The following is a 25,081-nucleotide window of genomic DNA, read 5'->3' as shown; positions in this document are numbered from 1 at the left end:
GACAATCGACGCGCAATGGACCCCTCGGCACGCATCGATCTTCACCTTGCGGTGCGTGGCCGACTGTCACTGCGTACCAAATCACAGTCCCATAGAGAACGGCTTATACCAGTGTGGTGTGCAGTGGCTGGTAAGCTGTAACTAGTAGGCAATTGCAGCATTTCACTCTCACTTGCTTTTACTCGTTGATTGTGCTATTCAAGCTGTCGTCGTCAAGGCGTACATCATCGATCGCCATGCGGCGATCTCCAGCACGTCGTTCCGACTCAGCCGTTTGGTCCACAAGAACTCTTTGCTGTCTGCGACGTGGGGATTGAGGTAGAAATTACCACAAAAAGTCAAGGTGCTGCGACTGCTGTTTGAATGCAGCCGGCAGTCTATAGGGTTGTTCCTGAAAGAAATCGAAAGTCATGGATACGTCGTTGGACCACAGGCCCTTAGCTTGCGCCACAGTCAGTGTGTGACGTGATGGGTTGAATCGGGCTGCTGATCTACCGGAAGGTTGAATCGATCAAGTGGAAGCGTGGAAAATGTGCGACGATGGCGATTGTTGCACGTACCTGGTATCGAAATTCCTGACGTTAAGTGCTTCTCCGGTAGATCTTGAATCGACCTCGGGGCCACTATGTCATGGGGATGGGTCGGTGCTGGAATGGAGAAAAGAAAATCGATATTAATAGATTAGCCTCGCCTTGGTGATTGAACTGTATGGTATTGTGAAAGAGCTTTCAAAAGATTACCGGATCGAAAACAAAGAAATATCGTTTATGTCTCAATGTAAAGCCGTGATTTCTCTCCCATCATCCGATGATATATCTGAGTCCGCTATAAAGCGTCTACATCGATGTCCTATTAACGCTTTCGAGACACCCTTTACGATTCAGCTCATCTGGCGTGCATCTTCGATCTTCACCCGACTTTTGTCCGGTGCAGCACAGAGCCACACGCAATCCGGCGGTTATTTTTGAGGAAATCAAACTGGCGGCATCTTTAGGTCCCAAGACGATACACGATTGTTACCGAACAAATCGTAAATCAACTGCCCGGAGTACGCGTCGCGGCCCTATTAATTGGTCTAATCAGATTACAATAAAATACCCTGACCCTGATCAATCCCCTTGATGTATCGCCTGCTTTTCTCTACGCGATGCGTGCAGTCCAATTACGTATGACTCAACAATATAATTTTAATTTGAGATTTTGTTTACCATAAAACGCTTAAACATTTTCAATAGAATAATAAATGATTATTTTGTATGAATTTCAGATATGTACAATTATAATGCATTTTCGTAGTAACATTTCATTCATTGCATAGGAAATTTAAAACGATATAAGCCTAATCCAAGGATTACGCATCGATCAATACTCCTGGACGGACGGTTCAAAAACTGATGGTGAGCAAAATCGTGACGAAGAAGAAAATCAATTTCAACTTGTTGTTTCGATCCATCTGCCGTGGCCTGGCCATGGTGGCGGCGGTGCAGTGGTAATAATGGTCCCGTCCGGGAGAGATGACAATCAATGGGCGCATTAAAAGTGCCTTAACGTGAGGAAATATTGACCATAAAGAGTTGAATCACTTTCGTTTGGTGCCCCGATGATCGAAAGTAGAGTGAGTCGGAGAGATTTGTCCGCAGGAAACAACACCTTGAAACAAAGTTATGATGCATGCAGTTTATCGGTGGAGGCTTCGATGTTATCTGGGGAATTTATGGAAGATGAAGTTATATAACATGTGTAAGCTTTTGTGATGGAAAGGTCGGGACTTATGGATAAACCGTGATCTTTTATGAGTCACAAACATTGGGCAATACCGAAATCGAAATCAAAACTATTTTTAGTGATATACTTAAATTCGGGGCCCATATAGCCGAAGTGGAAAGCGCGTAAGTATTCAGCAAGACTGTAGTGAAAGGTTTTTCCGGAGTTCTGTCAGCAAAAGCGAAGCAAAGTAAAGATAACCGTACACATCGTAGTTGCTACTCCGTGATTCACCAGAACAATCGAAGTTGCACAGAGATCCAATGAATGGTGCTTGGAACTAGCTACACACTCTCAATGTGTACAATTCGAGAGTTCAATATTTTAAAGTCAATAACAGCGCCGGCCATGTCCTTACAGTCATCGGGAAAGGGGAAGGAATGTTAGTTCGACAACCGTTGTTACTAGAAACCGTGAAATCCACAGCATCCGCACAGTTGTCTCGGGAAGGAGTATTTGTTAGTAGGGTAGGGTAAGGTGTGCATCTTTGAGCCAACTTTGGTAGGTGATATGATCCACTAGTTATATGAAAATACTCGACACGGTCTTTATCCCGATTATGATTCATTTGTTCACGATAGTAAGGGTAATGCACATTCTTCAACGACCGTTTAAACGCGTCACCGCGTTCATCGTTTACACAACCGTGAAAACCGACTTTCCCACGAAAGTTATCGCGCGCTGCTGATTTCGCATTCAATATTCATCTCCCTACCGAGAAAACCGACCGACTCACGGAAATAGTCGCGCGTTTCACACAGTATTGAACTTAGAGTATACGTAAAATAGACTTACAAGCTTAGAAAATAGAAAATAGCTAATTTAAAAATAAATAAATAAATTATGTATTCTACTAAAAGAGTAGTAGTAGTAAGTAATTAAGCCAATTATTTTAAATTTGCTCAATGATTGTTGTGAACTGCAATCACTTTCTTTTAACATTTTTATCGCTTCAATATTGGGCCTGCACCAGAACTACAAGATTAATTTGCAGATATTACAGACTCCAGGAGTCCTCATGAAAACGCATTGGATAAATTATCCCAACTTCTTCTAGTATGTAAAGAAAAAAAAAAACTCGGAATGATCTCACCCAGCTCCATGTCGTCGGATGACCGCAACCACTCCTTAACTCCTTCAATTCTTCATTACACCAACAAAGCTAGCCATGAAAATGTTTGACACTTCTCAGGTCATTTTGACAGACCACACACATGCACGAAAAAGACGGATCATATATTCTACTTTATCGATCTTGTTGCCGTCCTTTTCATGTTCATGTTACATCTGTCAAAATGACCTGAGAATTGTCAGTCACTTTGAGGTTAGGTCCGTTGGTGTAATGAAGAATGTTTTGCAATAGTCTATTTTATGAGGCTAGTCAAACGACAGAAGTACGCGCTCTGATGTTTACGTTTTTAATCATCATCCGGTTGATGATGGTTAATGACTGCGCGCAAGTCAAGCGTAGTTTTTGAAACTGGTTAAAACAATAATTAGAAAATTTTATTTAATTTTGTTTCGCAAGTTAACGAGTCAATCGCAACGAAAAAAATACCTGATTAATTATTGAGTTTTGTTTTGCTTCTACGACAGCTTTTGAGCCTTTTTTGGCACAAATTTCTATTATCTCCAATTTGTCGAACAAGTACACGAGATTCCAGCAAAACAAACGTGCGTGTACTTCTGTCAGTTGACGCCGCTGCTACGATCAGCTGTTCTGAAACGTCTCGTAAAATGGCTTATACTGTTTGCTATCAAGTGTGCATCATTTTTTATCACTTCACGAGGAAGGAAAATGTGCACTGCCCCAAAAAGTGTCACTTTTCACTTTTTCCGCCGAACAATGCAACCCGATCGAGATCCCCATCGCAACTACCCTAAACATTTCTCACTTTTTCCTTCGAACAAAGCCACCCGATCGCGGTCCCCATCGCAACTCGAGCATGAAAAGGACGGCAACAAGCTTTTCAGGTCATTTTGACAGACCACATACATGCACGAAAAAGACGGATCATTTATTCTACTTTATCGATCGTGTTGCCGTCCTTTTCGTGCTCATGTTACATCTGTCAAAATGACCTGAGAATTGGCAGTCATTTTAAGGTTAGGCTCGTTGGTGTAATGAACAATATTGATGACCAATATGCTTGTTTGTTGACATCCGCGATAGGGGATATCCAAGGCAAATTACAAGGAAGCAAAGCTATTACGTTCAGGGCATTTTCGCGCCACAGCGTGATTGCCCCCGAAAAGCTAGAATTTTTAGCCGAATTTGGTTTTCCCGAATTTTAATAATTTTTTCTCAATTTAAATACACAGTATTGATATGCCACAAAAGTTCAGCCTATTGGACGCAGTGGCTTAATTTCCCCAACAGGGGAGGAAAAAAAAATTGATATCCAAGAAGCAAATAACCACCAAAAAATTGAAGAATATGATGCCGATTTAGAATATCCAACTTAATCAGTATTATGGGATATTCCAGAATACATTCTGTGAAAAATCCAACTTTTCAAGGTTTTTCGGATTACAAATGAGATACATATCTACATATGTTTCCTCTAATTTGGTCGATTGGAGAACTTGTAGCAAACAGGTGTATCTTTCAGTTTGGGCTAAAAAAAAGAGATGCGATCTATTTGAGTGACGGAAAATTCCTATCGAAGATATTCAACACTTGATTTATCAATCCAAAAGTATATAGAAGTAGGAAGAACAATGAAAGTTAATATTCTTGAATCGAACACTAACAACCAACGATCAATCCCATTGACGTGATGCGATTACCAAAATCTCTAAAAATAACAACCTCTATAAATTCCCAGTCACGAAATTGACCAGACATCACTACCTTTAACAGGCTAACCTTCAAAACTCCAATCGAGGTCATGGTATAAATCATCCTAATGACCCACATTCGAGCTTGAAGGGGCTCCCGAAAATGTTGTTTTGACGAATTTCTCACATCACAACAAAGTACGATTATGGTACCAATTTACATATCATATCGCGGTGGTATCAACCGCGCATACACAACGATATCCAATCCAACCAGTCCAGCACAAAGCCATGATCGATTAAGCGACTGAGCGCGCACACTTCGGGACGGTTGGAGGAAAAGAATCAGGAAATTATAGCCTTCCGATACCGACAAGTCGACTACGACGACCCCATACCGTGTGCGACTGGATGCGAATAGGACTTCGCTCGGATTGCCTGCCCCCCTCTAGCCGTGTGTGAGTTGCCGACAGGTTTTTTTTCTTAAACGTTTCCGCGTCTTGTGGTGAGCCATAAATTCGAGCCTCATTCATGTGCGGACACCTTCTCCAAATTACATCGCTGGTTGTGGCTGCTGCCGGTGCTGGCTGCCGTTGTTGGCCAGTCGAAGCTGTCTGTCACGTATGGGGAGTACGTACCTTGGGTTGGTTCACCGGCGACGACGTCGTCGCCGGTCGGTCACAGTTTGAAATCGATGATCGTGAACGTTTAGAGACCCCGTAGCCCGAGGGCCACACCCAGTGACCTGCGCGTCAGAGTCGATGCGCTTCGATCGGACGGCTCGTGCCCCTCGAAGGGGCAAATGGGGAAGGCGCCCAAATTGGTTCGAGGAGGGTGGAAAGGCTGACTTAAATTACCGGTCGTTTAGAGGGGATTTTTTTCTTGCGAAAAGGTGAGTGTGCGAAAGGACTTCAGGGCCTATTCTAGGTAATAAATTCCTAACCGGAGACGTTATGAGCCATTACATATCCGCATTTCTAATGACGGTGTGTTTCGACGAGTTCACGATGGACAGAGACTGGCAGTCAGTATCTTTTACAAGTAACGGTGAATGGTATTTTGGAAGAGTAATTCGAAAAACACCTCAGGGGTGAACAATACGGATTGTATTGACGGATTTATAGATTTGACCTGTTCAAAGTTGATATAAATCAATGATATAATGTATTTTTTTTGCAACATTCGCAATGAAAGTACAACTTGGAGATTTTTCCGGTTTCGCATTCAATATTGTCTGATTAGCTATTATGTTTGCCTTATTATATGGGAACTGCTTCAATTTGGTTGGTAAAGGCTGGGTTATGCGTATTTGCAGGAATAAATTAAACCCCATTGATGTTCATAGTTCTTAACCAGCAACTCCCATCCTTATGTCCACGTGGAAGCGGATGGGTTACGAACAACCTTAGGGGTTGATGGGGTAACCAAGCCACCCGGGTGGTCGTAGGGCTTCTTCAAACCTGAACGTATATTCTCCACATTAGGAGTTCACCACAGCCTATTTTCCCTACGTTACGGAGGGCTTCCCGAGCAAAAGCGAATAACTAAGTGATATCACTTTGATAATAAACTATGTTATCGGTATTATCATCTTGTTACTTTTGTTATCATCTTTTTCAACTGATGATAATCAAATGATAACAAATTTAGTTATCAATAATTTTGGTCGATCACGATAACATAAAAATACTTGATAATAACAAAACATGTTATCAGTTTCAAATGCACATTTCAAAGCTTTTCCAGAACTGAGGGTCTGGCGGACCTCGAATCTAAAAATAGATTCCGCTTTCCATCTTCAATGCGACTGCAGGACGAAAGCGTAGCCTTCAACCACTCTCCCTCTTACTGAGTCCCGTTGATATAGGGGCTATCGGCTGCGACCGATAATCACTCGATCAGGGTTCGAGACCCACTGGGCGCAATAGTTGAAAACATGGGTTTATAGCTATAAGAAACTTTTTTCAACTGCTAACCATGTCGGTAAAGAAGATTTTTTACTATTTTCATCGATAAAATAGCTCGGAATGATAACTAAATGATAACAAAACCTGTTATCAATCAGCTGTATTTTTCCGTGATGATAACGAAATGTAATATTGAATAAAATATTGTATACCACAATTAGTTATCAACATGAACTCAATGATAACTTAACTTCTTATCATTTTGGTATTCGTAGAGTAGATTTGAGATATCATTTTTGTTATGTTGGCTCTAAATTCAACCTAAATGATAACAAACTCAATTATCAAACGAATGATAACCAGGTAACAGAACTTGTCATCATTTTGTTATCCGCCTTTGCTCGGATTTTTACCGTCCGAGTGCCAGTGGAGGACTCTAAGCTTAACTATGCTCTATGGTACTCCCGAAAGTTAGGAGGTTGGTACCCGACTGCGACCCAGCGAGCCAGCCAACCGTAAAAAAATCCAACAGGAGCACCCACATAGTGATGATCTACTAGAGGACCACGCGAGTTCGATATTGCAGCGCTTCAGGAGATGTATTGAATGGGGGATTGGTACCATGGTGCAATTGTTTACATCTACACGCAATACACGCGAGCTGATGCCATGCCATCAAGGTCGTCATAGGAGACCTAAATGTTCAGGAAAGTACAGCGCTCACCTCCAAGAATAAGGTTGTTCGTAGCACCTTGTTCCATCACATCTTCCTTTATTGTTACACCTGGAGATCTGATGTTTTGATGGAGTTGCAAATCTATTACATTCTCATTGATGAACGAACATGGACGGCATCTCCCAAAAATTATCGATGTCTGACCATATCGTGGCAGTAATATGCATTTTGTTCACTACTGAGTGATGGATCAACATTCCTCGTCATTCCAGAGCGCAGTCGAGTTCGTAGACCGAAGACGACGAAAAGATATGTAGGTTTAATGAGGCGTTTTGGAGCAGTGCGAGCGGTAAAGCATGGAGCCCGAAAGAACGTGAAATGATACAAATAGAAGCGGAGACAGCTCAGGCCCATACTCAGGCCTGTTTATTCCAGGCGATGAAACTCCGCCCATAGGATGCGAAGTGCGAGGAAATAAAACTGCAGTGGAGTTTTAAGACACATAAAATCCACGGATGCGCGCTATCGGTTGTGCATACATATTTTGCCGTGTGCTGGAAGTCTGACGAGCGCTGCCATATCCATTACACAGCGCAACATTTTTTTGTCTCAAGAGCAAACTTATGTGTCTCTGACAGATTTTGGGCCGCTGAATCCGAATCCGGGCTCAGATTTGCTCTAGCACGTCACACTTTTGAGCTATACCCTAATTTATAGGGTAAAATATGCGATTTTGGGCTTTTTTGACTGCCAGCCATTAAACACGGAAATATTTTTTTTAGCAATCAGAAGGTTAATTGGTCAATTAACATCTAAATTAACGACTCATGCAAAATATTTTATTTTACCAAATCAAATTTGATAGATTTAAGCATTTTATGTTAGTATCGAAACTTGCATGCAACTTTTGGAGGGTGACTTGTATGGGAAATATCGTACCTAACATGAATCGTTTAAAACTATCAAATTTGATTTGGAAAAACAAAATATTTTGCATGAGTCGTTAGTTTAGATGTTAATTGACCAATTTACCTTTTGATTGCTTAAAAAAATATTTCCATGCTTAATGACTGGTAGTCAAAAAAACCCAAAATCGCATATTTTACCCTACCAATTAGGGTATAGCTCAAAATTGTGACGTACTTGAGCAAATCTGAGCCCGGATTCGGATTCAGCGGCCCAAAATCTGTCAGAGACACATAAGTTTGCTCTAGAGACAGACCAAAAGTTATTTTTTGTTACGCTGTGTTATCAATGTGTTCGGCTCTACGCAAAGTTGTTTCATGAGCGTTTTAAAGGAGATCTAGGAGGATCTTAGAGGGTAACAGGAGGCTAAAGAGGGATTTCAGAGGGGTTTAAGTTGCATAACGGGGGTTTCAGGCACGTTTCGTGGGATATTTTAGGGCGTCATGTGTATCGTGTGGTGAAAATGTATTGCATGATAGCTGTTTCTGTTCCTGATCGAAAGCTACAGTGGACCGTGAAATCGATAAATAAATTCGAAACTTTACGCCACGTTCCGGAGCATCTATAAGCGATGATAGAACAATTCTAACGCTGGACTCAACCGATTTTACTACCAAAATACTAGGACTACCTACAGAAATCACTACGTACAAATATTCACCGTTTCTGCGCTCCGAAGTCGAACGATGCTGTTCATAAGGTTTTGTCTGAGTATTATTCTTCTTCTTGTCCAAATGGGGACAACGCCTGCCTCTCAGTTTCATATAAATTGAGAGCTTCCTCTGTCAATGACCATTTTGCATGTGTGTGTATTTGTGTAGCAGTCACTAAGATACTCTATGCTCAAGGAAGTGAAGGAAATTTCCATTATGAAAAATTCCTAGACCGACCGAGAATTGAACCCGTAACGCTAAGCATGGTCTTCATAGATATCTCCCGTTTTTTGACTGATCTGTCAGGTCATCTTCGAGCAGAGCTGGATGAACAGAAAAGCTCTGGGAGCGTGAATGCAGCCAGAACACATTGAGTGTATAATTCTAGACCAACATTTGAAAAGGGTGGAACATCCATTGCACGCCTCAGCTTCCTCCGTTGCTCCTTTCGAGAATTTCATGAAGAAGAAGAAGTCACTATCCACTAAACTGCTCTTTAAGTCCTTTTTCGATGGCACCTGGTTAGTGGTTGGTTAGTTGTTTCTTTGTTAGATCTGATGGCACTCAAACTGCACTAACCATGGCAATGGATCACTAAAATAACTAAAACGGCCGCTAGGAAATGAATAGATAGCGCCACCATAGCCTTGTGTGTTTGACATGACTCTACTGCTGTCACAATGTTAATGTCCATATACGGTGGCGCCTTTGTTTACATGCGATGAACAAAAGAAAAGTTAAATTACAAATAAATTACAAATTACAAAGAAAAGTTTGTTTCATTGATCCATTGGCCGCGTCCAAAATGACACTTGTTTCATGGATGGCTTTTTATCAGCGCCAGCAGGCCATAGAATCCGTGGTCGTTACTGTTCACTTTGAAGTTCAATAGGGCATTGCATGCCACGGTTCCTGAAATACATTTTTCTAAGTCTAGATTCCTAAAGAGGTTCCGTCTGGGACTCCTTCAAGAGCTTTTGCCAGGATTCCTCCAGGAAGTACTCCCGAGATCCTTCCGATGTTTTTTTTTCTGAAATTTCTTCTTAAGAAATACCTTCTAAGATTGCTTCAGGAGTTACATACTAAGATCCTCCCGAAGTTACTCTAGAAATTAATTCCGGGATTCATCCAGGACATTCTTCTAGGATTACCCCAGCAATTTTTCCTGAGATTCCTCAAGGAATTTCTTCTGTGTTTTATGCACATTTTTTTCAAGGATTCCTCTAGGATTTCCTTATGTGGTTCCCCAGGGACATTGGCGTAGCTAGCTTTTTCTTTTTTCTCACTCACTCTCCTAAACAAACACGAGAAAGAGAAGGATGAAGGGCACAGGCCCCCTCTTGCATCCCGCTCTATCTTATGATTGTTTAGGAGAGTGAGTAAGAAAAAAAGCTAGCTACGCCAATGCCCAGGGAGTGCCATCTGAGATTGTTTATGCGGTTCCTTCAGAAGTTTCCTCTGAGATTCTTCCTGAGATTCCTAAAGATTCCTCCATGAACTTCTTTCAAAGATTCCTTCTGGGACTTCGAGGGATTTCTTCCGGAATTTCTTAGCGAATTCCGGGAGTCCTCCGGAGATCTCATCCCTGAAGTTTCATTGGAAATGTCTTCATAAGTTTTTTGTTTTTACTTCCAGAAGATATTCCTGGAAAATTTGCCTGGGAATTCCGGCAATTTCACCCGGGATTTTATCTGAGATTCCCCCAGGAGTTATCTTGAAGATTGTTTCAGAAATTCCTTCTAAGTTTCTTACAGAAATTTATTCCATCTTAGATTCGCTCCAGGAATTTAATGGAAATTTCATTCCGGAGTTCCATCTGGAATTTCTTCAGGAATTTTTTCTGAGATCCTTTCAGGAATCCTACAAGGATTTCTTTCATTATTCCTCCAAAAACTTTTTCGGGAATCTTCCAGGAGCTCATTTTTCGTTTGTGTAAGCAGCGTAGATTTCAGTTCGCGTACTCCGGTAGTGATGATATCAGTATCGATACTGATGACTTAGTTTTCCTCTCGGATCGTCGTTTCATATGTGCGAAGAAAAAAAAATAAACGGCATTTCGGATGTGATATCGAGTTCGGCTGATGCTCTTCAAGTTTAGCAGTTAATAATGATTGCTTTTTATTTCCATAGACGATAGGAGAAGAAACTTGGTGAGCCCGTTTCAATTAAAACGCCTTTTTTATCTTCTCAATGTATATTTCAAACTAACTACATAAAACACATTGTACAATTTTCAATTTTATATTACGGGGTTACACACACGGTGGGGGAGCCTAAGGGAGTTGAATAAACTGATGACCGGACCTAAGTTCCTGGCATTCAGCGATTTTAACTCAACCTGCTACAACAAATAATTTTCTTCCGGAATGTTTCTGAAGTCATATGTAACCCTTGCGCTGATGGTGGGTACACAATCATTATCATCATCATTATCATCAACTGTGGATCTTGTTTGAACTTCTCTTTTAATCTTTTTAATCTTTTAATCCACCTCGAAATTCCATTAAACGCTTTTGAAACCCTCTGAAAAGGGAGCGGACCTGGTGTGATGGTTAAAGCGCATGCCTATCACGCCGAGGACCTGGGATCGAACCCCACTCCCAACAAACTCACAAAATGTGAGTTCTTCCTTCGGAAGGGAAGTAAAGCGTGGGTCCCGAGATGAACTAGCCCAGGGCTAAAAATCTCGTTAATACAGATAAAAAACCTTCTGAAAAAACTCTGAAACCTTCTAGAATTGCCCCTAAAACGCTTTTAAAAACTTATTGGCCACCTCTTGAAACGCCTCGAGACCTCTGGTTCCTCCAGTTCAGGTGACGAGATTTCCACGCTGAGGTGTGGAGCAGACCAGGTGGGACTGTTAGAGCACATGTCTATCACGCCGAGGACCTGGAATCAACTCTCACTCCCGAAGAAATCAAGGGCAGTACAGCATCGGTTATAGATGACCTAGACTTGCATTTAAAAAGATATAATAAAGATAAAATAAAACTAACGCTGAGGAGAGTAACAATAGATACTATTCACCAGCCTAAAACCAATATAGAGGCTGGTAAGGATGGTAGCGCAGTAGAACTCATCAAGATGGACTGGACACGGGAAAGTTGGCCCTCCTATCTATACAATGGTTAGGGAAAGTAGATGAGCTCGAGCTTGTTTGACCACTCCAGTATCAGCAGACCTAGCTACACTCTTACAAGGAACCAATGAGATTATCTACCGGGGACTAGCAGGCATCTTCAGTGTGTGAGCGTAGGCGATCTTCTATTTTAAGGCGACAATGGCGCCTGCCATGTCAGGTTGCAGGTCAATGTGGGGAAGGGGAAGGAAGTGATGATTGCAATCGTTTGTATCCACATCAGACCGAATATACCTCTGCGTCTGCACAAACTCATGCAAATGTCGGAGTGTTGGTGGGATATGGATGGCAGAGGGTTCACACATTGGTATGTTGATACCAGGCGAGAAGTGATAAGTTAGTTTACGATTATTGCTATGAAGCTGAAGCGGCACAGTTCGCTTGATTGCATAACTTGTAGGCGTTATTTGATAGACTGACACTATGCTGTGAAAGTTGGAAGGAAAGGAAACGGCATTTCAACCGTTTCTGGTTCTAGCGATGGCTATGAACATATGAATACACATGTGTTGTATATATAGAGAGGAGAGTATAGACAATGTGGATAGGAACATACAAAGTAGACGGAAAGGGACGGGCCAGGGATTGAACCCAGGACCTTCTGCATATGAATCAGAAGCGGTAGCCACTAGACTACCAAGCCGGTCAACAATGGTTAGGGATAGTGGAAGAAAAAGAAAAATCGACAGAGACACCATGTTAATGTATGTGTTAAGTTAATATGAAAATCCGCGCGATCTCCATTTTGAATGTCATCTTCAAAATCCGTCGCATAGAGAATGATTTAGCTGGCTTCGGCGACGGCCAGACGCGCCAACTTGGTCAAATTATTGGGGGGGCAAAGCCTGGTATTTCTGATTTTTTATATAGGAAATTCGAAAAATCATTCAAAATTGTCAAATATTGGGGGGGCAAAACCATGCTTGCCCCCCCTAAGTTGGCGCCTATGGCGACGGCCCATCGACAATGGACCAGATCTACACTCTAGGCAAACCCTGTTTAAATGCCGGAACTATCAGGTCCCAGCACATAACCTGTTCTCTAAGAGCTGTAGAAAATCGTGGTCAAGATCGGATTTCCTGGTCAAGGCAACGATGGACGGTCACGATGAGCAAGTTATCTCATTCTCCTGTCTACGTATGGGGATCGACTGTGATTGTGGTTATGTTACGGTATAAAAAAACTCCGTAACATTTCCTGTCTGCTGTTGAACTTCACCCAGGAATGTGTAATGCGATAAGCCGATCCCAACAGCCGGGGTACAGATTTACGAAATTCGGTCATTTTGTCTACTTTGCGGATGACATGTCATTGCTAGATCATTTGGTCTGGTTGAAGAGCTGTACGCGCGTGGCGAATGCGTCACACAGTACATGCTGATGACTATACTTGAACGCTAAAGAAAGTACGCTAAAATATTTATCCCCGTACCTAATGTGTTATGTATGAAAAGATAACACGATTCGCCCAGTAGGTGGCCAAAGCAGAAAGGATACGGTGGACAGGAACTGTTGCAAGATTGCCGTGAAACAACTGAGAATTTAATACAAACCATCACCGAATTATCTGCAGTTGAATTCTAGGCAATTAGGGTCATAATATAAAAGTAAGTATTTTTTTCTTAAAGCATTTATCTGTATTAAAGAGATTTTGGGCTAGTTCATCTGGCGCTGTCCATAAACTACGTAGACTCAATTTTGGACATCTTAGAACCCCCCCTCCCCCATCGTAGACTTTTGTTCATACAAAATTTTTTTAAATTTGTATGGAGCGTAGACTTTGGCCAGACCCCCCGTCCCCCCCTAAGAGTCTACGTAGTTTATGGACAGACCCTCTCGGGATCCACGCTTTACTTCCCTTCCTAAGAAAGAACTCACATTTTGTGAGTGTGTCTGAGGTGGGATTCGACGCGATAGTCAAGTGTTCTAACCATCACATTAGGTCCGCCCCACAATTGACTATTACGTATTTTCGTACATTTGACTATTACGATTGCACAATTAGACCCATAGCATATCTTTTCTTAAAAACGAGGATCAAAATTCCAAATGTTTCATCATTTCTATGTAGGCTTTGGCTGTCATAATGAATGATGACAAAAACCTTTTGGGTTCCAAAGTAATTTGTTAAACCTCGTCGGCAACTAACGGAACATGATTACATTCTACTCTTAAGGTCACACTCCGGTTCTCATACTTCCAACAATAACCACGCCACAACCATAACTCGGATTAATTATTTACTCTATTCACCGACATCCAACAGCCTGTAAGCCCTGCTCAAAAGCGGAAAAAGATTCTTGAAATTCATAACTGGAGGAGAGATTCTTGGCAGCGTCAGTCGGTTCTCGCGTCTTTCATTCATTAGCGAAGCTGTTTGTGATCTTGTCCTTGCCCCGTAGCGGTACTCCAGCGCAGTTCTCTTACAAACCCACCATACAAATTGACCGACCGACATGATGCGCGTTATGACGAAGAGGTATGCATTTCTTCCTAATGGACAAACATCTCGATGAGCAACAAAATGATAAATCTCTCCGCTTGAACTCGGCTTAATTAGTCCCCGATGCGACGACGTTCGTTTGGCGCTTTAGTGGTTCTTCTGATGCAGGTTTCAACGTTTTCTTGTATATCTGGCGGCCGGCGGCGGTGTGAATGGTGGCTTTTCTTCGCCACACAGTGACCTACTGATTGCAGCAGCAGCCGGCTCAAGTGTACAGACACTCTGAAACCCACCTCAAACACGGCTGATGAATGAATGACTTTGAACTTGGGCCGGGCTGCCGCCACGCCACCGCCGGCCGGTTCTGCAGGAATTTCATTGCGCCGCGCTCGCTGAGAGAAATATGCTACAAGAATTACTGTTAATTATTGACGGTTCAGAAGTGACCGGACGGAGGAGCGGTTTGGAAGGAAAAATCATGTATCTCACGATGCCATCATCGGGAGCCAGGGCAACTTCAGGAGCCCACCACCCATCACCGTGTGGTCGACAACAACGCCTGCCTGCGAGGTATCCCGTTAGATCATTTTTACGTAACCCAGAAAGGAAAAATTACGCAAACGTGAATGGGTCACACGCAGATTCTTAGCTCGCGGGTTGAAACGTGTGAGGATTGACCTCTAACACAGTAGGTAGGTAGGTAACAATTGCCTTTGCTATGCGGGGAGTCGAGGCACCGACCGAAGTCAGGAACGAATTCAGTTCGAAAAATCATATGGTCGACAAGTTGGTTTGGACGGGAGCACGACTTTCCTGGCCGTTGCGTCACTTGAGGCTGATCACGACTTTTCGGGATGGTTGTTTGGGGGATGTGCTACTGCCTATTGGAGGCAAATAAGTAGCTGTTTTTGATCGTTATTTGTATTCTGTGAGTATTTATGAAGATTGGCTGTGAAAATGTTTGCGCATAATTGATAGGTTCAGCATAAGAAGGAATGTTGAACTTTGAGGACTAGAATTCAACAAAAATTTGAACTAAACTTGTATTTAATGTTAACAAAAAGAGGTAAGTAAAAGCAATTACTTATTCATTATGTAAAACAATTCAAATGATTTTTCGATCATCATATATTTTAGTGTGATGTGGTAGCCTTCCCAAACCACTTCTAATCCAGCTTTAACGTTATTTAGTGAATAGAATATAATTGATACAATTTGTGTTTATTTGTCTGGGAGCCAGCTTTAGTAAATTTATCATTCAGAAAAGAGATGGTAATTAATTTGTTAGAAATACCAGGCAAAATTAATTATAAAATGTCCTGCAGAAAACAGCTGAAATCCCCACACTGAACCATCCTAATGCATCACGTTGGGAACAGCTCGCTAACGTAGCGTACGATTTGAATCAAAAAGGATCCTAATGTGTAAGCAGGTTTCAGGAAGTACTGGTTTTAGGCTGAGAGAGAGGAGACAGCTGGCTTCGATTGCGTGCTACTTAATGTCAAGGAGGACCTGTCACAAACTGTCACCGCGAACCGAGCTGAAAATCGCACACTGATGGTGTGGAGTGGCCAAATATCCAAAAGATCTTATCAAAATTTTGCTCAGTTTATTGTATTTAAAAAAGATAAAATAATAATGATCAGTTTCCCACGACCAGCGCAACGAATCCATTTATTTTCTGTGCTCTGTCGCAACGAACTCAATATGCAATTCATTTTTGACCAATAATATTTTTTCAAACCATTGTGCGGCACTAAAAGTTGTAAAAAGAAGTAAGAAGAAGACATGTAAACATCGGGGCTGTCAGTGAGCTATCTCCTCTCTCTCAGGTTTTAGGTAGTATTGTGGCAAATATACTATATTAACAATATAGGTCACATCGCGTTTTCACATACAACGACATGGAGACACCATTGGTAAATGATTACAGCACCACCTGTCGTCAGAAAAAGTCAATAATTGTATTTTGATGAACTTTAGTTTACCGTGCAATGCGATATTTATCGAAAAAGATGTTAGGGGTGTCGAAGTTTATTGTTTCCAAATAATCGATTAATAAATATGTATTGTAAATATACGCAAACAGAATAATATATCATTAGTTGTCATTTACAAATACATCTATAGAAGAATGCTCCCTCATTGTAACGGCATCAAAATTTTATTTTTTTGGTTGTTGCTATTTTCCTTTGACACTTTGACTTTTAATATCATCATTCTTGATGCCCACGTTAACATACATCGGATTTAATACCTTACAAAAAAACCAGAAGATCACCAACCAGAGACATAGCAAGAGCTGCTTAATTTAATCGTATAATGTGTTCTAGACGCATCTGAAAGAGAATTACTTCTCTGTACAGAAATGGCTCGTTTGTACTTCTATGGAGCAGAACTCGATAAAAAGTGAGAAAAGTTCCCTTTACCTATGCTTCCCGTTGACAGAGTTGTACTTTTGTCAGAGCCCTCGGAATCTGGTGGCAGGAATGAGAACCCTATGAAAAGAGTGACGCCAAAATTTGCCATGGCGCAGCATAGGCAAAGTGAATTTTTCTCACTTTTTCGTATCGAATTCCGCATCGTAGAGAAACAAACAAGTACTTTTTGGAAAGAAAATTTAATTCTCTATCAGATGCGCTCAGATCCGGTAGGTACATATAGCATAGCATAGCATAGCATAGCCGACCGTACACATCCTGGGGTGGCTGTCAATAGAGACGTTTAATGCGCCAGAAAAGTTGCCTGGGACTTGACAAACCTTTCATTTAACCCTCTAATACCAAAATTTTTGATTTTGATCTAAATATCATTTTTCGTCATCTAAAATCGATTTAAACACGTTTTAGAAGATGATTCCTTTTAATTCTCGATTTCGTGAATTTCAGTTTTTGATTTTTCTAATTTTTATTTTTGAACATTCCCACACTTTTATATTTTTCCTGGAAGCCTATTTGGGGTACGGATTTTTTCAGATGAAAACATTTTGAGATTTTATGATTATTGTTGAAATATTTTCATTTTAATTTTTTTTTCATGGAAAATTTTATTTTTCGTGTAACTTTAAGGAAAATAATTTTAGAGTGTATAAGATTCCCTTAAACTATTAAACAAGGATAGAATTATTTGGGAAAAAATTAAAATATGGTAATTGTAGCGATTCAAAGCAAAATAAACAATGACTTCTGAAAGGTGACTAAAACATCAATTTTTCAATGATTTTTAAAAAATGTAAGTTTGCTTCAAAATACACCAAAATTTATTTTGAGATATACAAAACAGTCCTGAATATCAGCCAAAAATATAAAAATTTCGATTTTCCACGAAACAAAAATTATAAAAATGCTCAAACTATACCCCGTCTAAAGGCGGGATTGGGTATTAGAGGGTTAACGAACTCTCGACACCTGGCAAGGTCCTTACGATCAGCGGGGAGGGGGAGGAAATGTTGATTAGATATCTACTCAGAATATGTCCAAGAACTTGGCCCACTTCATAGATATCTGGAGTTGGAAATTGGATAGGGTTTAATGGGGTGCTTTCCTTGGCGAGAAAGCGTACGAGAAATTGTCATGTTGACACATGTTAACCAAAAAATTTTACTTACAAGTGTGTAATATAAATCAAAGCAAATCAGAAAGATCTCACCGGTTTGTCTGATGATCGTCAAAAAGATGCTGCAGCGGCTGCATGCCAATCTTTAACCCCAACAATCAATCGTCAACATCATGACGAGTCAGAGTTTCCGGTATCCACTTGATCTTCCACTATAAATCTTCAATCAATCCTACAGTTAACCCGCGCACTGTAACTGTAAGCTTCTTGCGGTGTATCCCCAGCTCAACAAAATAGGATTTCCAAACTCGATTCTAATTTTCCGATATATTCTCCTTTAGAGTATTCAGCCGAATTGAAGTTTCGTCGTACAAAAATAAAAATTCACGAGAACGAAAAACACGGTGACAGAAAAAAATGAATGCACGTCCGCGCGCAATCAGATCCGGTTGGTACATATGAACAATTAATGTGATTAATTTGAGGAGCTCTTGCTATGCCTCCGGCGGGCGATCTTCCGGATTTTTTGTTAGCTGGCCAATCCGGTGTCTGTTGACGTGGCATCAAGAATGATGATAATGGAAGCCATTGCAAATGGAAAATAGCAACTTCTAGAGCACAAAATGAGTAAAATTTAACGACAAAAAATTGACTTTTTAATGTAAACAAACGATTTTCCCCTTATCTCACCAAGCGCCTCCACAATTGGGGGTAATCCGAATTAGCCTATAAAATTTATTCTAATTTGAGTAGTTCAAAATAAAAAGGTTAAAGTTTAATCGATTATTTGGAAAGAAATGGGCATCCCCACCATGCAATGACAGTTCGGCAGGATAAACGTCATTCGGATAGCGCATGCATTTAGTGTGTAGTAGTACCTCTTCTGCCGCTTGGTGGCGACACATTCACTAAAAAGGAGTCGCCAAAAATTCTTAAGAGTGACCTATATTGTTAATATAGTATATTTGATTGTGGTGTTATTTGGCTGCCACCACTGTTTGTGCCCCTCCCCCGGCCACCATATTTTAAACTCGAGTTAACTCTAGATCAACAATAAGAGTTCCAGAAAAAAATCTCTTAAGAAATAAACTATTGTATTATGTAATTTAGAATTTTATTCATAATCAACAAACTTTTTTCCTCCAAAACCACAAGAAATTTTACTAATAATAATGGTTGAAGAAAAAATCTTGCGATTTTTATTCTTAGAAAACAAAACCAACGTGCCAAATTTTCCGGTTATGCCAAAACAGGTTCCGGTAGGCCAGTGATGCTCAGGCTGTAGGATACCGCGGGCCAAATTTGCAATTCGGGATCGACCTGCGAGCCGCATAAAACATCGATGCACAAAAACAACAAAAGAACAATTCTAAAGCATATTTATTAAACATCTGAACTGTTCAGAACTTGTGTAAGGGTCAAACTTTATAATCTATTGCCCTTTGTGAAGTTTGGTTGAGGAAAACGTTTGAGCTTCAAATTGAAATTCAAACAAACAATTTAGAAGTTGCCCCCAGAATTGCCTTGAAGCCACTCCAAGAACTTGTCAAGCAGCTTTTACAAGAATTTCTTTTGAGTGCTCCAAAAAGGTTTGCTGGATTTCCTCCTGAAATTTCTTGTGGAGTTGCTCCAGAAGGTTTTCGAGAAATTTCTTTTAGTTTTTCTATAATTCTCTTGGCACACCTCCAAGAACTCCTCTTAGATTTGCCTTTGGAACTGCCCTGAAGTTACTTCAGGAAGTCCTTATTAATCGTTTCCAAGAATTTCTCGTAGAATAGCTTCCGGATTTTTCCGAAGATTTTAGTAAATTCTTTACATAAGTCTCTTCTAAAATTGATGAAATACTTCATTAAATTTCTTCAAAATTAGATTTTTAACAATTGTTCCCGGAAGTTTTTTCAACATTATCTTCCAAAGTTGCTTCAAATTTATTTTTTAAATTTTCCTCAGGCGTTCTAGGCATCTTTTGTGTCTCTTGATGCAGTTGGTCCTGGAATCTTGTTTGTAGTTACTCCTGAAAATTCTCTTTTTGTTGCTCGAGGAGTTTATTCTTAAGTTGTTTAAGAAATTTCTGTTAGAGTGGCACCATAACATTTTTCAGGGAGATTCTCCTATAATTTGCATGCAGTATCGCATCAACTTTCTCATTGAGTTTCTTCAGGTTTATTTTCTCCAGGATGATTGGAGTTTCTCCATATATTTCGCTTAGAGTTGCCTTAAATTTTTCTTCAATAATGTTTCCTGGAGTTTCTCCAAAAATGTATCCAAAAGATTCTCCAAAAGGGCGCAGGAGACGCTTTATGAATCACGCCTGAGATTTTTTTTCTTTAAATTCGTTCAGGAGTTTCGCTTGGACAATTCAAATTGGATTCGAAAAATGTGTGAGTCTTATAATAGAAATTTAAACAAACAGTGAAAATTAAACAATATTGGCAACCAAGTTGAGATTTGTCGAGAATTTTGTCAAAAACTTCGTGCTTTGTGTTTTTCAGGCTTATTCTGCGCGGCGTGTGAGGTGAGATGAGTCGAATGAGGTGACAAAAGTCGACTCGCCCCATTTGATTTACATTAGTCGTCTCACGTCACGTGAGACGAAACCGCCTGTCTCACCTCACACGCCGCGCAGAATAAGCCTGTTTATGTTCTTCGGAAAGGCGAAATGTGAAATATTCGTTCGCGACTGCGCTTAAAAACTGCAACTAATTTTTGAATGATTCAAGATTACATTTTAAACAAACTTTCATTTGATTCGTACCACTTATAAATAATTATAAGCTAACTTCGTGACTTAGCTGAAATGCCGAAATATTTCGGATTTTGAATCTTACCAGAACGGATTGTTCTTTTTGTTTATTTATCATTTAATTTGTGTTCAACACTGTGAAAATTGATCAGTATTTTTTTTTGTTTGATTTCTTAATAAATTTAACGAGTTATTTCAAATAATCGTTCAAATATTTCGATTAGTCTTGAAGTACTCCGCGGGCCGCATCTTAAGGCTTGGAGGGCCGCATGCGGCCCGCGGGCCGCAGGATGAGCACCACTGCGGTAGGCAAAAAAGAAGGACTTTGTACAACCATATGCTCATAATTCACGAATTTTCATTAGTTTTTAATTTAAACAAACGTCATGGTAAGAGCAAAATACCTAGGATGTCTTTTTAAATTCCTCCAGGGACATCATCAAAAATTCCTCCTGGAACTTCTCCAGATATTGCATTTCTCCATGACTATCTTTTGGGGTTCCGATTGTGATTTCCGCGGCTTGTTCTAAGAAATTCTTCAGAAATTTTTACAGGTACTCCTGCAAGATTTCGTTAGGAATTTCTCCAGGGATTCCTTGAAACATTCGAAAAACTGCTTGAAACATTTCAGACGGGAGACATTCTTTTAAAGTTTATGGAAGAATTTGTGGTAGAATTTGCAATGAAATTTCTGAAACAATTTTGAGGAATTTTTGACAACGTGTACAAACATATCTTACGTCCCTCCAAACATTTTCAAGTGCAATTTCAATTTATTTATCTGTAAATTAGAATAGATAAGGTTTCGAACTACTTGGGCACCTGCGTCAATTCCCGGTACCTCACAGCAAAACAAATCAAAATATCACTTGCCGCATATTTTCCAAACGCACTTCCGTAGGTAATCATTTCCCGCAGCATTTCCCCAACGTGATCCACAGTCAATAAGCTACACGTTCACTCTGAAGTGGCACGAAGTTCGGCACTGGTGCCGAGAATTGGTGCTGGACTAGGTGCAGTATAAACTCGTTCAAAATCAACTTTCCGGCACAAAAACTTCACAACAATCACTGTTAACAACAAGTTCACGCAATAAGGTATCTGATTCAAATGGAAGAAGTGGACGAAAACGGTCGTTTCGTTGTGAATTTAGGCATTGTGAATGCCGCAATTATGTTTACACGTAGTGCCGGGAATGGGGTCAAAAACCCTATGAACTCTGACGGCTACCATTTAAAAAAAAAATGTTTTATAGGTTGGTTATTTTCACCATTGGGTATGAATTACGTTCATTTTTTTTATATTCCCTGGACAAAGGCACAACCATGTGATCAGCTGTCAGGTCTCGGGGCTTAAATGTATTTTTACTCAATAGAGAGAAATATGCACACTCGTGGTGCCACCAACAACCGATACTTTTCGTGATCAAACGAAGAAGCGTCACGATCCGTTTTTTTTGTTTTTGATCTATTTGATTTATATTTGCAGGATAGAAGTTGATACACAATTTGCTCTTGCTGACATTATTAACCAAGCTTCCAAGTTTTGAAAACACAAGAACAAAAATCACAAGAAGAACTAGCCTAAACGATTTACTGGAAATTAAGCATCATATCGTCATATATTTCCATTTTGAATGAAAGTTGCAAAGGTAAATAACGTTGGCCATTTCACTAACAACAAATTCTTTCACAGCTCAATACACAAAAACAATTTCCCACCTTTCCTAATCCTTAAGGCCACGCAGAACTTAAAAGCCGCAGGGCTAAAGAGGTGCAATGCCTACTCCCAAATTCTACGGTGTATTATGGACGACGTGAGTTATTGGATTTGCATTGGAGACTTGGCCCCTGACCCCTTGTATATCAATAAAATAAAATAAAATTATGTTCGGTTTTTTATATTCTTTTTCACACATAATGTTTGAAATTTACTTAAGAGCTACACATTCTTTTAAGTGTAGAATTAGCATAAGTTAAAATACACATAAATACAAACAAAAAAAAAAAAAAATACACATTCTTCAGAGAATTTCGCGAAAACTATCTAGCAATTTTAGTTTTTTGAGCTCAGATTTTTGGCAAAGAGCGCACATTGTTTCCAAAGGCTTAATTCCGTGATCGAGATTGAAATTATTTTGGACTAGAAAAACTGATTTTAGAGGGATAGAGTATTCAAATAAGTTGTTTGATGTATCAGAGCCCTTAGAGCGGGGCCCGTGGCGCCCACGTTCGCTTCATAAGCGGATATTCATGGGTTCGATTCGATCCCAGCTCCGGTATTTTCTCGTCAGTTGCGCTTCCCCCGAAATAGACGTGTGCGCCGAAGCAGTTTTCATCGGCGGCGGCGTTTATAGTCATGTGAGGCAGCGGCGGCGGCGACGCCAGCGCCACGCCGTTAGCTCTATTCGGCGGCGGCTTAATCGGCGTGACCATTTTTTTTTATTCTTTTTAGTGAAGTGCTATTTTTAGTCATTAAAAATGTCAATACAGAATAATTCGTAAAGCGAATCTCAGGAGTTCTTCCAGGTATTCCTCAGGAACTTCTCCAGGAGCTCCTGCAACGATTGTTTCCGAAATATATCCGAAATCTAATTTCATAAGGAAATTATTAAACATTTGTATTGCAGCTCCAACATGGTTTATATAATTTAATAAGTTACTTCTGTAAATATCTGTAGAGTAATATCTCAAAGAATTCCCGGAGGAATGTCTAAAGGAATCACACCAATGACGAAATTTTCTAAAGGATTCCAGGAGGACCCTAGGAAGAATTAACGAAAGAATCGCTGTAAATTCTCTGAAAATTCTGAAAACAAAAAAAAAATCCGTTTGAAATATCTCAAATATGTCATGAAAAATTAAGGAGTCTTAAGTGATATTTCAGAAGGAATTACTTAGAAAGTTTTAGATGGAACCTCAATGGATTCCATGCAAAACTTACTACGTAAGTTTGTAGGAGGAGTTTTTGAATCCATCTAAGAATTCCCTGGAGATATTCTGGAACGTATTCCTACAGGGTTACGTGAAAGTGTCCCAGGGAATTTTCTGAAATAGTTCTAGAAAGAATTGCTAAAGAAATTTCTGGAAACTCTCCCTCAGAAACCCTTAAATGAATACCTACAAGGATTTTTCAATAAAAAATTGAAAAAAAAGAGAGAAATCTCTTGAAATCCATGGAGGATATTCTGAAAGAATTCCAGAAGGAACTCATGAACATATTTTTAAAGGAATCCCTGACAGAATGTCTGGAGAAATACTTTAACAGTAAAGATTCCTAAAAATTTTCAAAGGAATATATGTCAAACTTTCTACGAATTGTTGCTGAAGATGTTTCTAAATTTCTTAAAGAGTCCGAGTAAAAAAACTTAATGGTATCTTTGGATGAATTTCTGGAGAAATTTGGAAATACATGGATGAATGTTCAGAGGAACTCATGAAGGAATCTCTTTTCTATATGATTTTTTTTGCAGAAATCACTGAAAAACTATCTACTGGAATCACTAAACAAAACCATGGAAGAACTTCTGGAGAATTTGCTGGAGACACTCAATGAAGAAATTTGTAGAAGAAGCCCTCAAAGAATTTTCGAATCAACCAATGGAGGAATTCCTGAAAGACTTCTGGGATAACTATGAAAATATAATTCCTGCAGTTATTTTTGAAGGGGGAACGTCCATAATTTTTTTTTTTCTAAAAAGACACGGACACGTTCAATGCTTCCAGTGAGCTTTTCGCTCTTTGAAGGAAGCAACGACACTAGACAACGGACTAGCATGCAACGCCCAATGGCACAGCCGAAAACTTTTCCTGACAGCTGCGGCGGGAATCGAACCCGCGCTCCTCAGCACGATGCGACTAAGAGCTTGGTGACCCTAGCCGTACGACCACGGAGCCAAGTTACGCCACGTTTTGAGGAGGGAGGGGTTCCGAAAAGTGTGATAATTGCATAGGAGGTTCTATACAACAAGTGTACAAATTGACTTTTTTGAATGACCAAATTTATGAAATTTCTAATAAATCAATGGAGCCAGTTGAGGGGGTTCTCCATAGAAATATATTTGGGAAATTTATGAAGGAACTTTGGATCAGGATTTTTTTTTGAAGAATCCTTGGAGAAACTTCTGAAGAAATTCTACATTTTTTCTAGAAGAATTCATGGTGAAATTTCTGGAGGGTTTTCTACGAGTAAAAAAAATTGTCGTTTTCTCATCGGCGTGGGAAAATATGAACAGCGGCGCGCCGGATCAATTTGCCTGGTGGCGGCGGCGTGAAAAAATCGTCGGCGACGGCGGCGCGGTGCGGCGGCGCACACGTCTACCCCGAGAGCGACTGACACTAACCCTCTTCTGCTCATTATTCTACCACGGACAGAGTAGAAAAGTTAAAGCAGCACAAAGGCATCCAGTTCGATATAGTAGAATGAATACATTTAGGCGCTGTACAAATTTTAAGT

At 40.2% G+C, this 25,081-nt stretch overlaps 1 protein-coding gene across 1 annotated transcript in view; it reads right to left on the bottom strand.

Moving 5' to 3' along the window:
• LOC115270442 (uncharacterized) overlaps positions 1 to 25,081 on the bottom strand; it is a 134,475-nt gene that overhangs the window by 67,472 nt on the left and 41,922 nt on the right. Inside the window, exon 3 of the mRNA XM_062852342.1 lies at positions 561 to 647. Coding sequence (XP_062708326.1) covers positions 561 to 647 — 87 coding nt within the window. The remainder of the gene's footprint in view (positions 1 to 560; positions 648 to 25,081) is intronic.

Source organism: Aedes albopictus, chromosome 2 (genome assembly GCF_035046485.1).
Source record: "Aedes albopictus strain Foshan chromosome 2, AalbF5, whole genome shotgun sequence".
Classification (NCBI taxonomy): Eukaryota; Metazoa; Arthropoda; class Insecta; order Diptera; family Culicidae; genus Aedes; species Aedes albopictus.
Note: the sequence above shows the minus strand (reverse complement) of the source record. Positions and strands in the feature narration are given on the sequence as shown.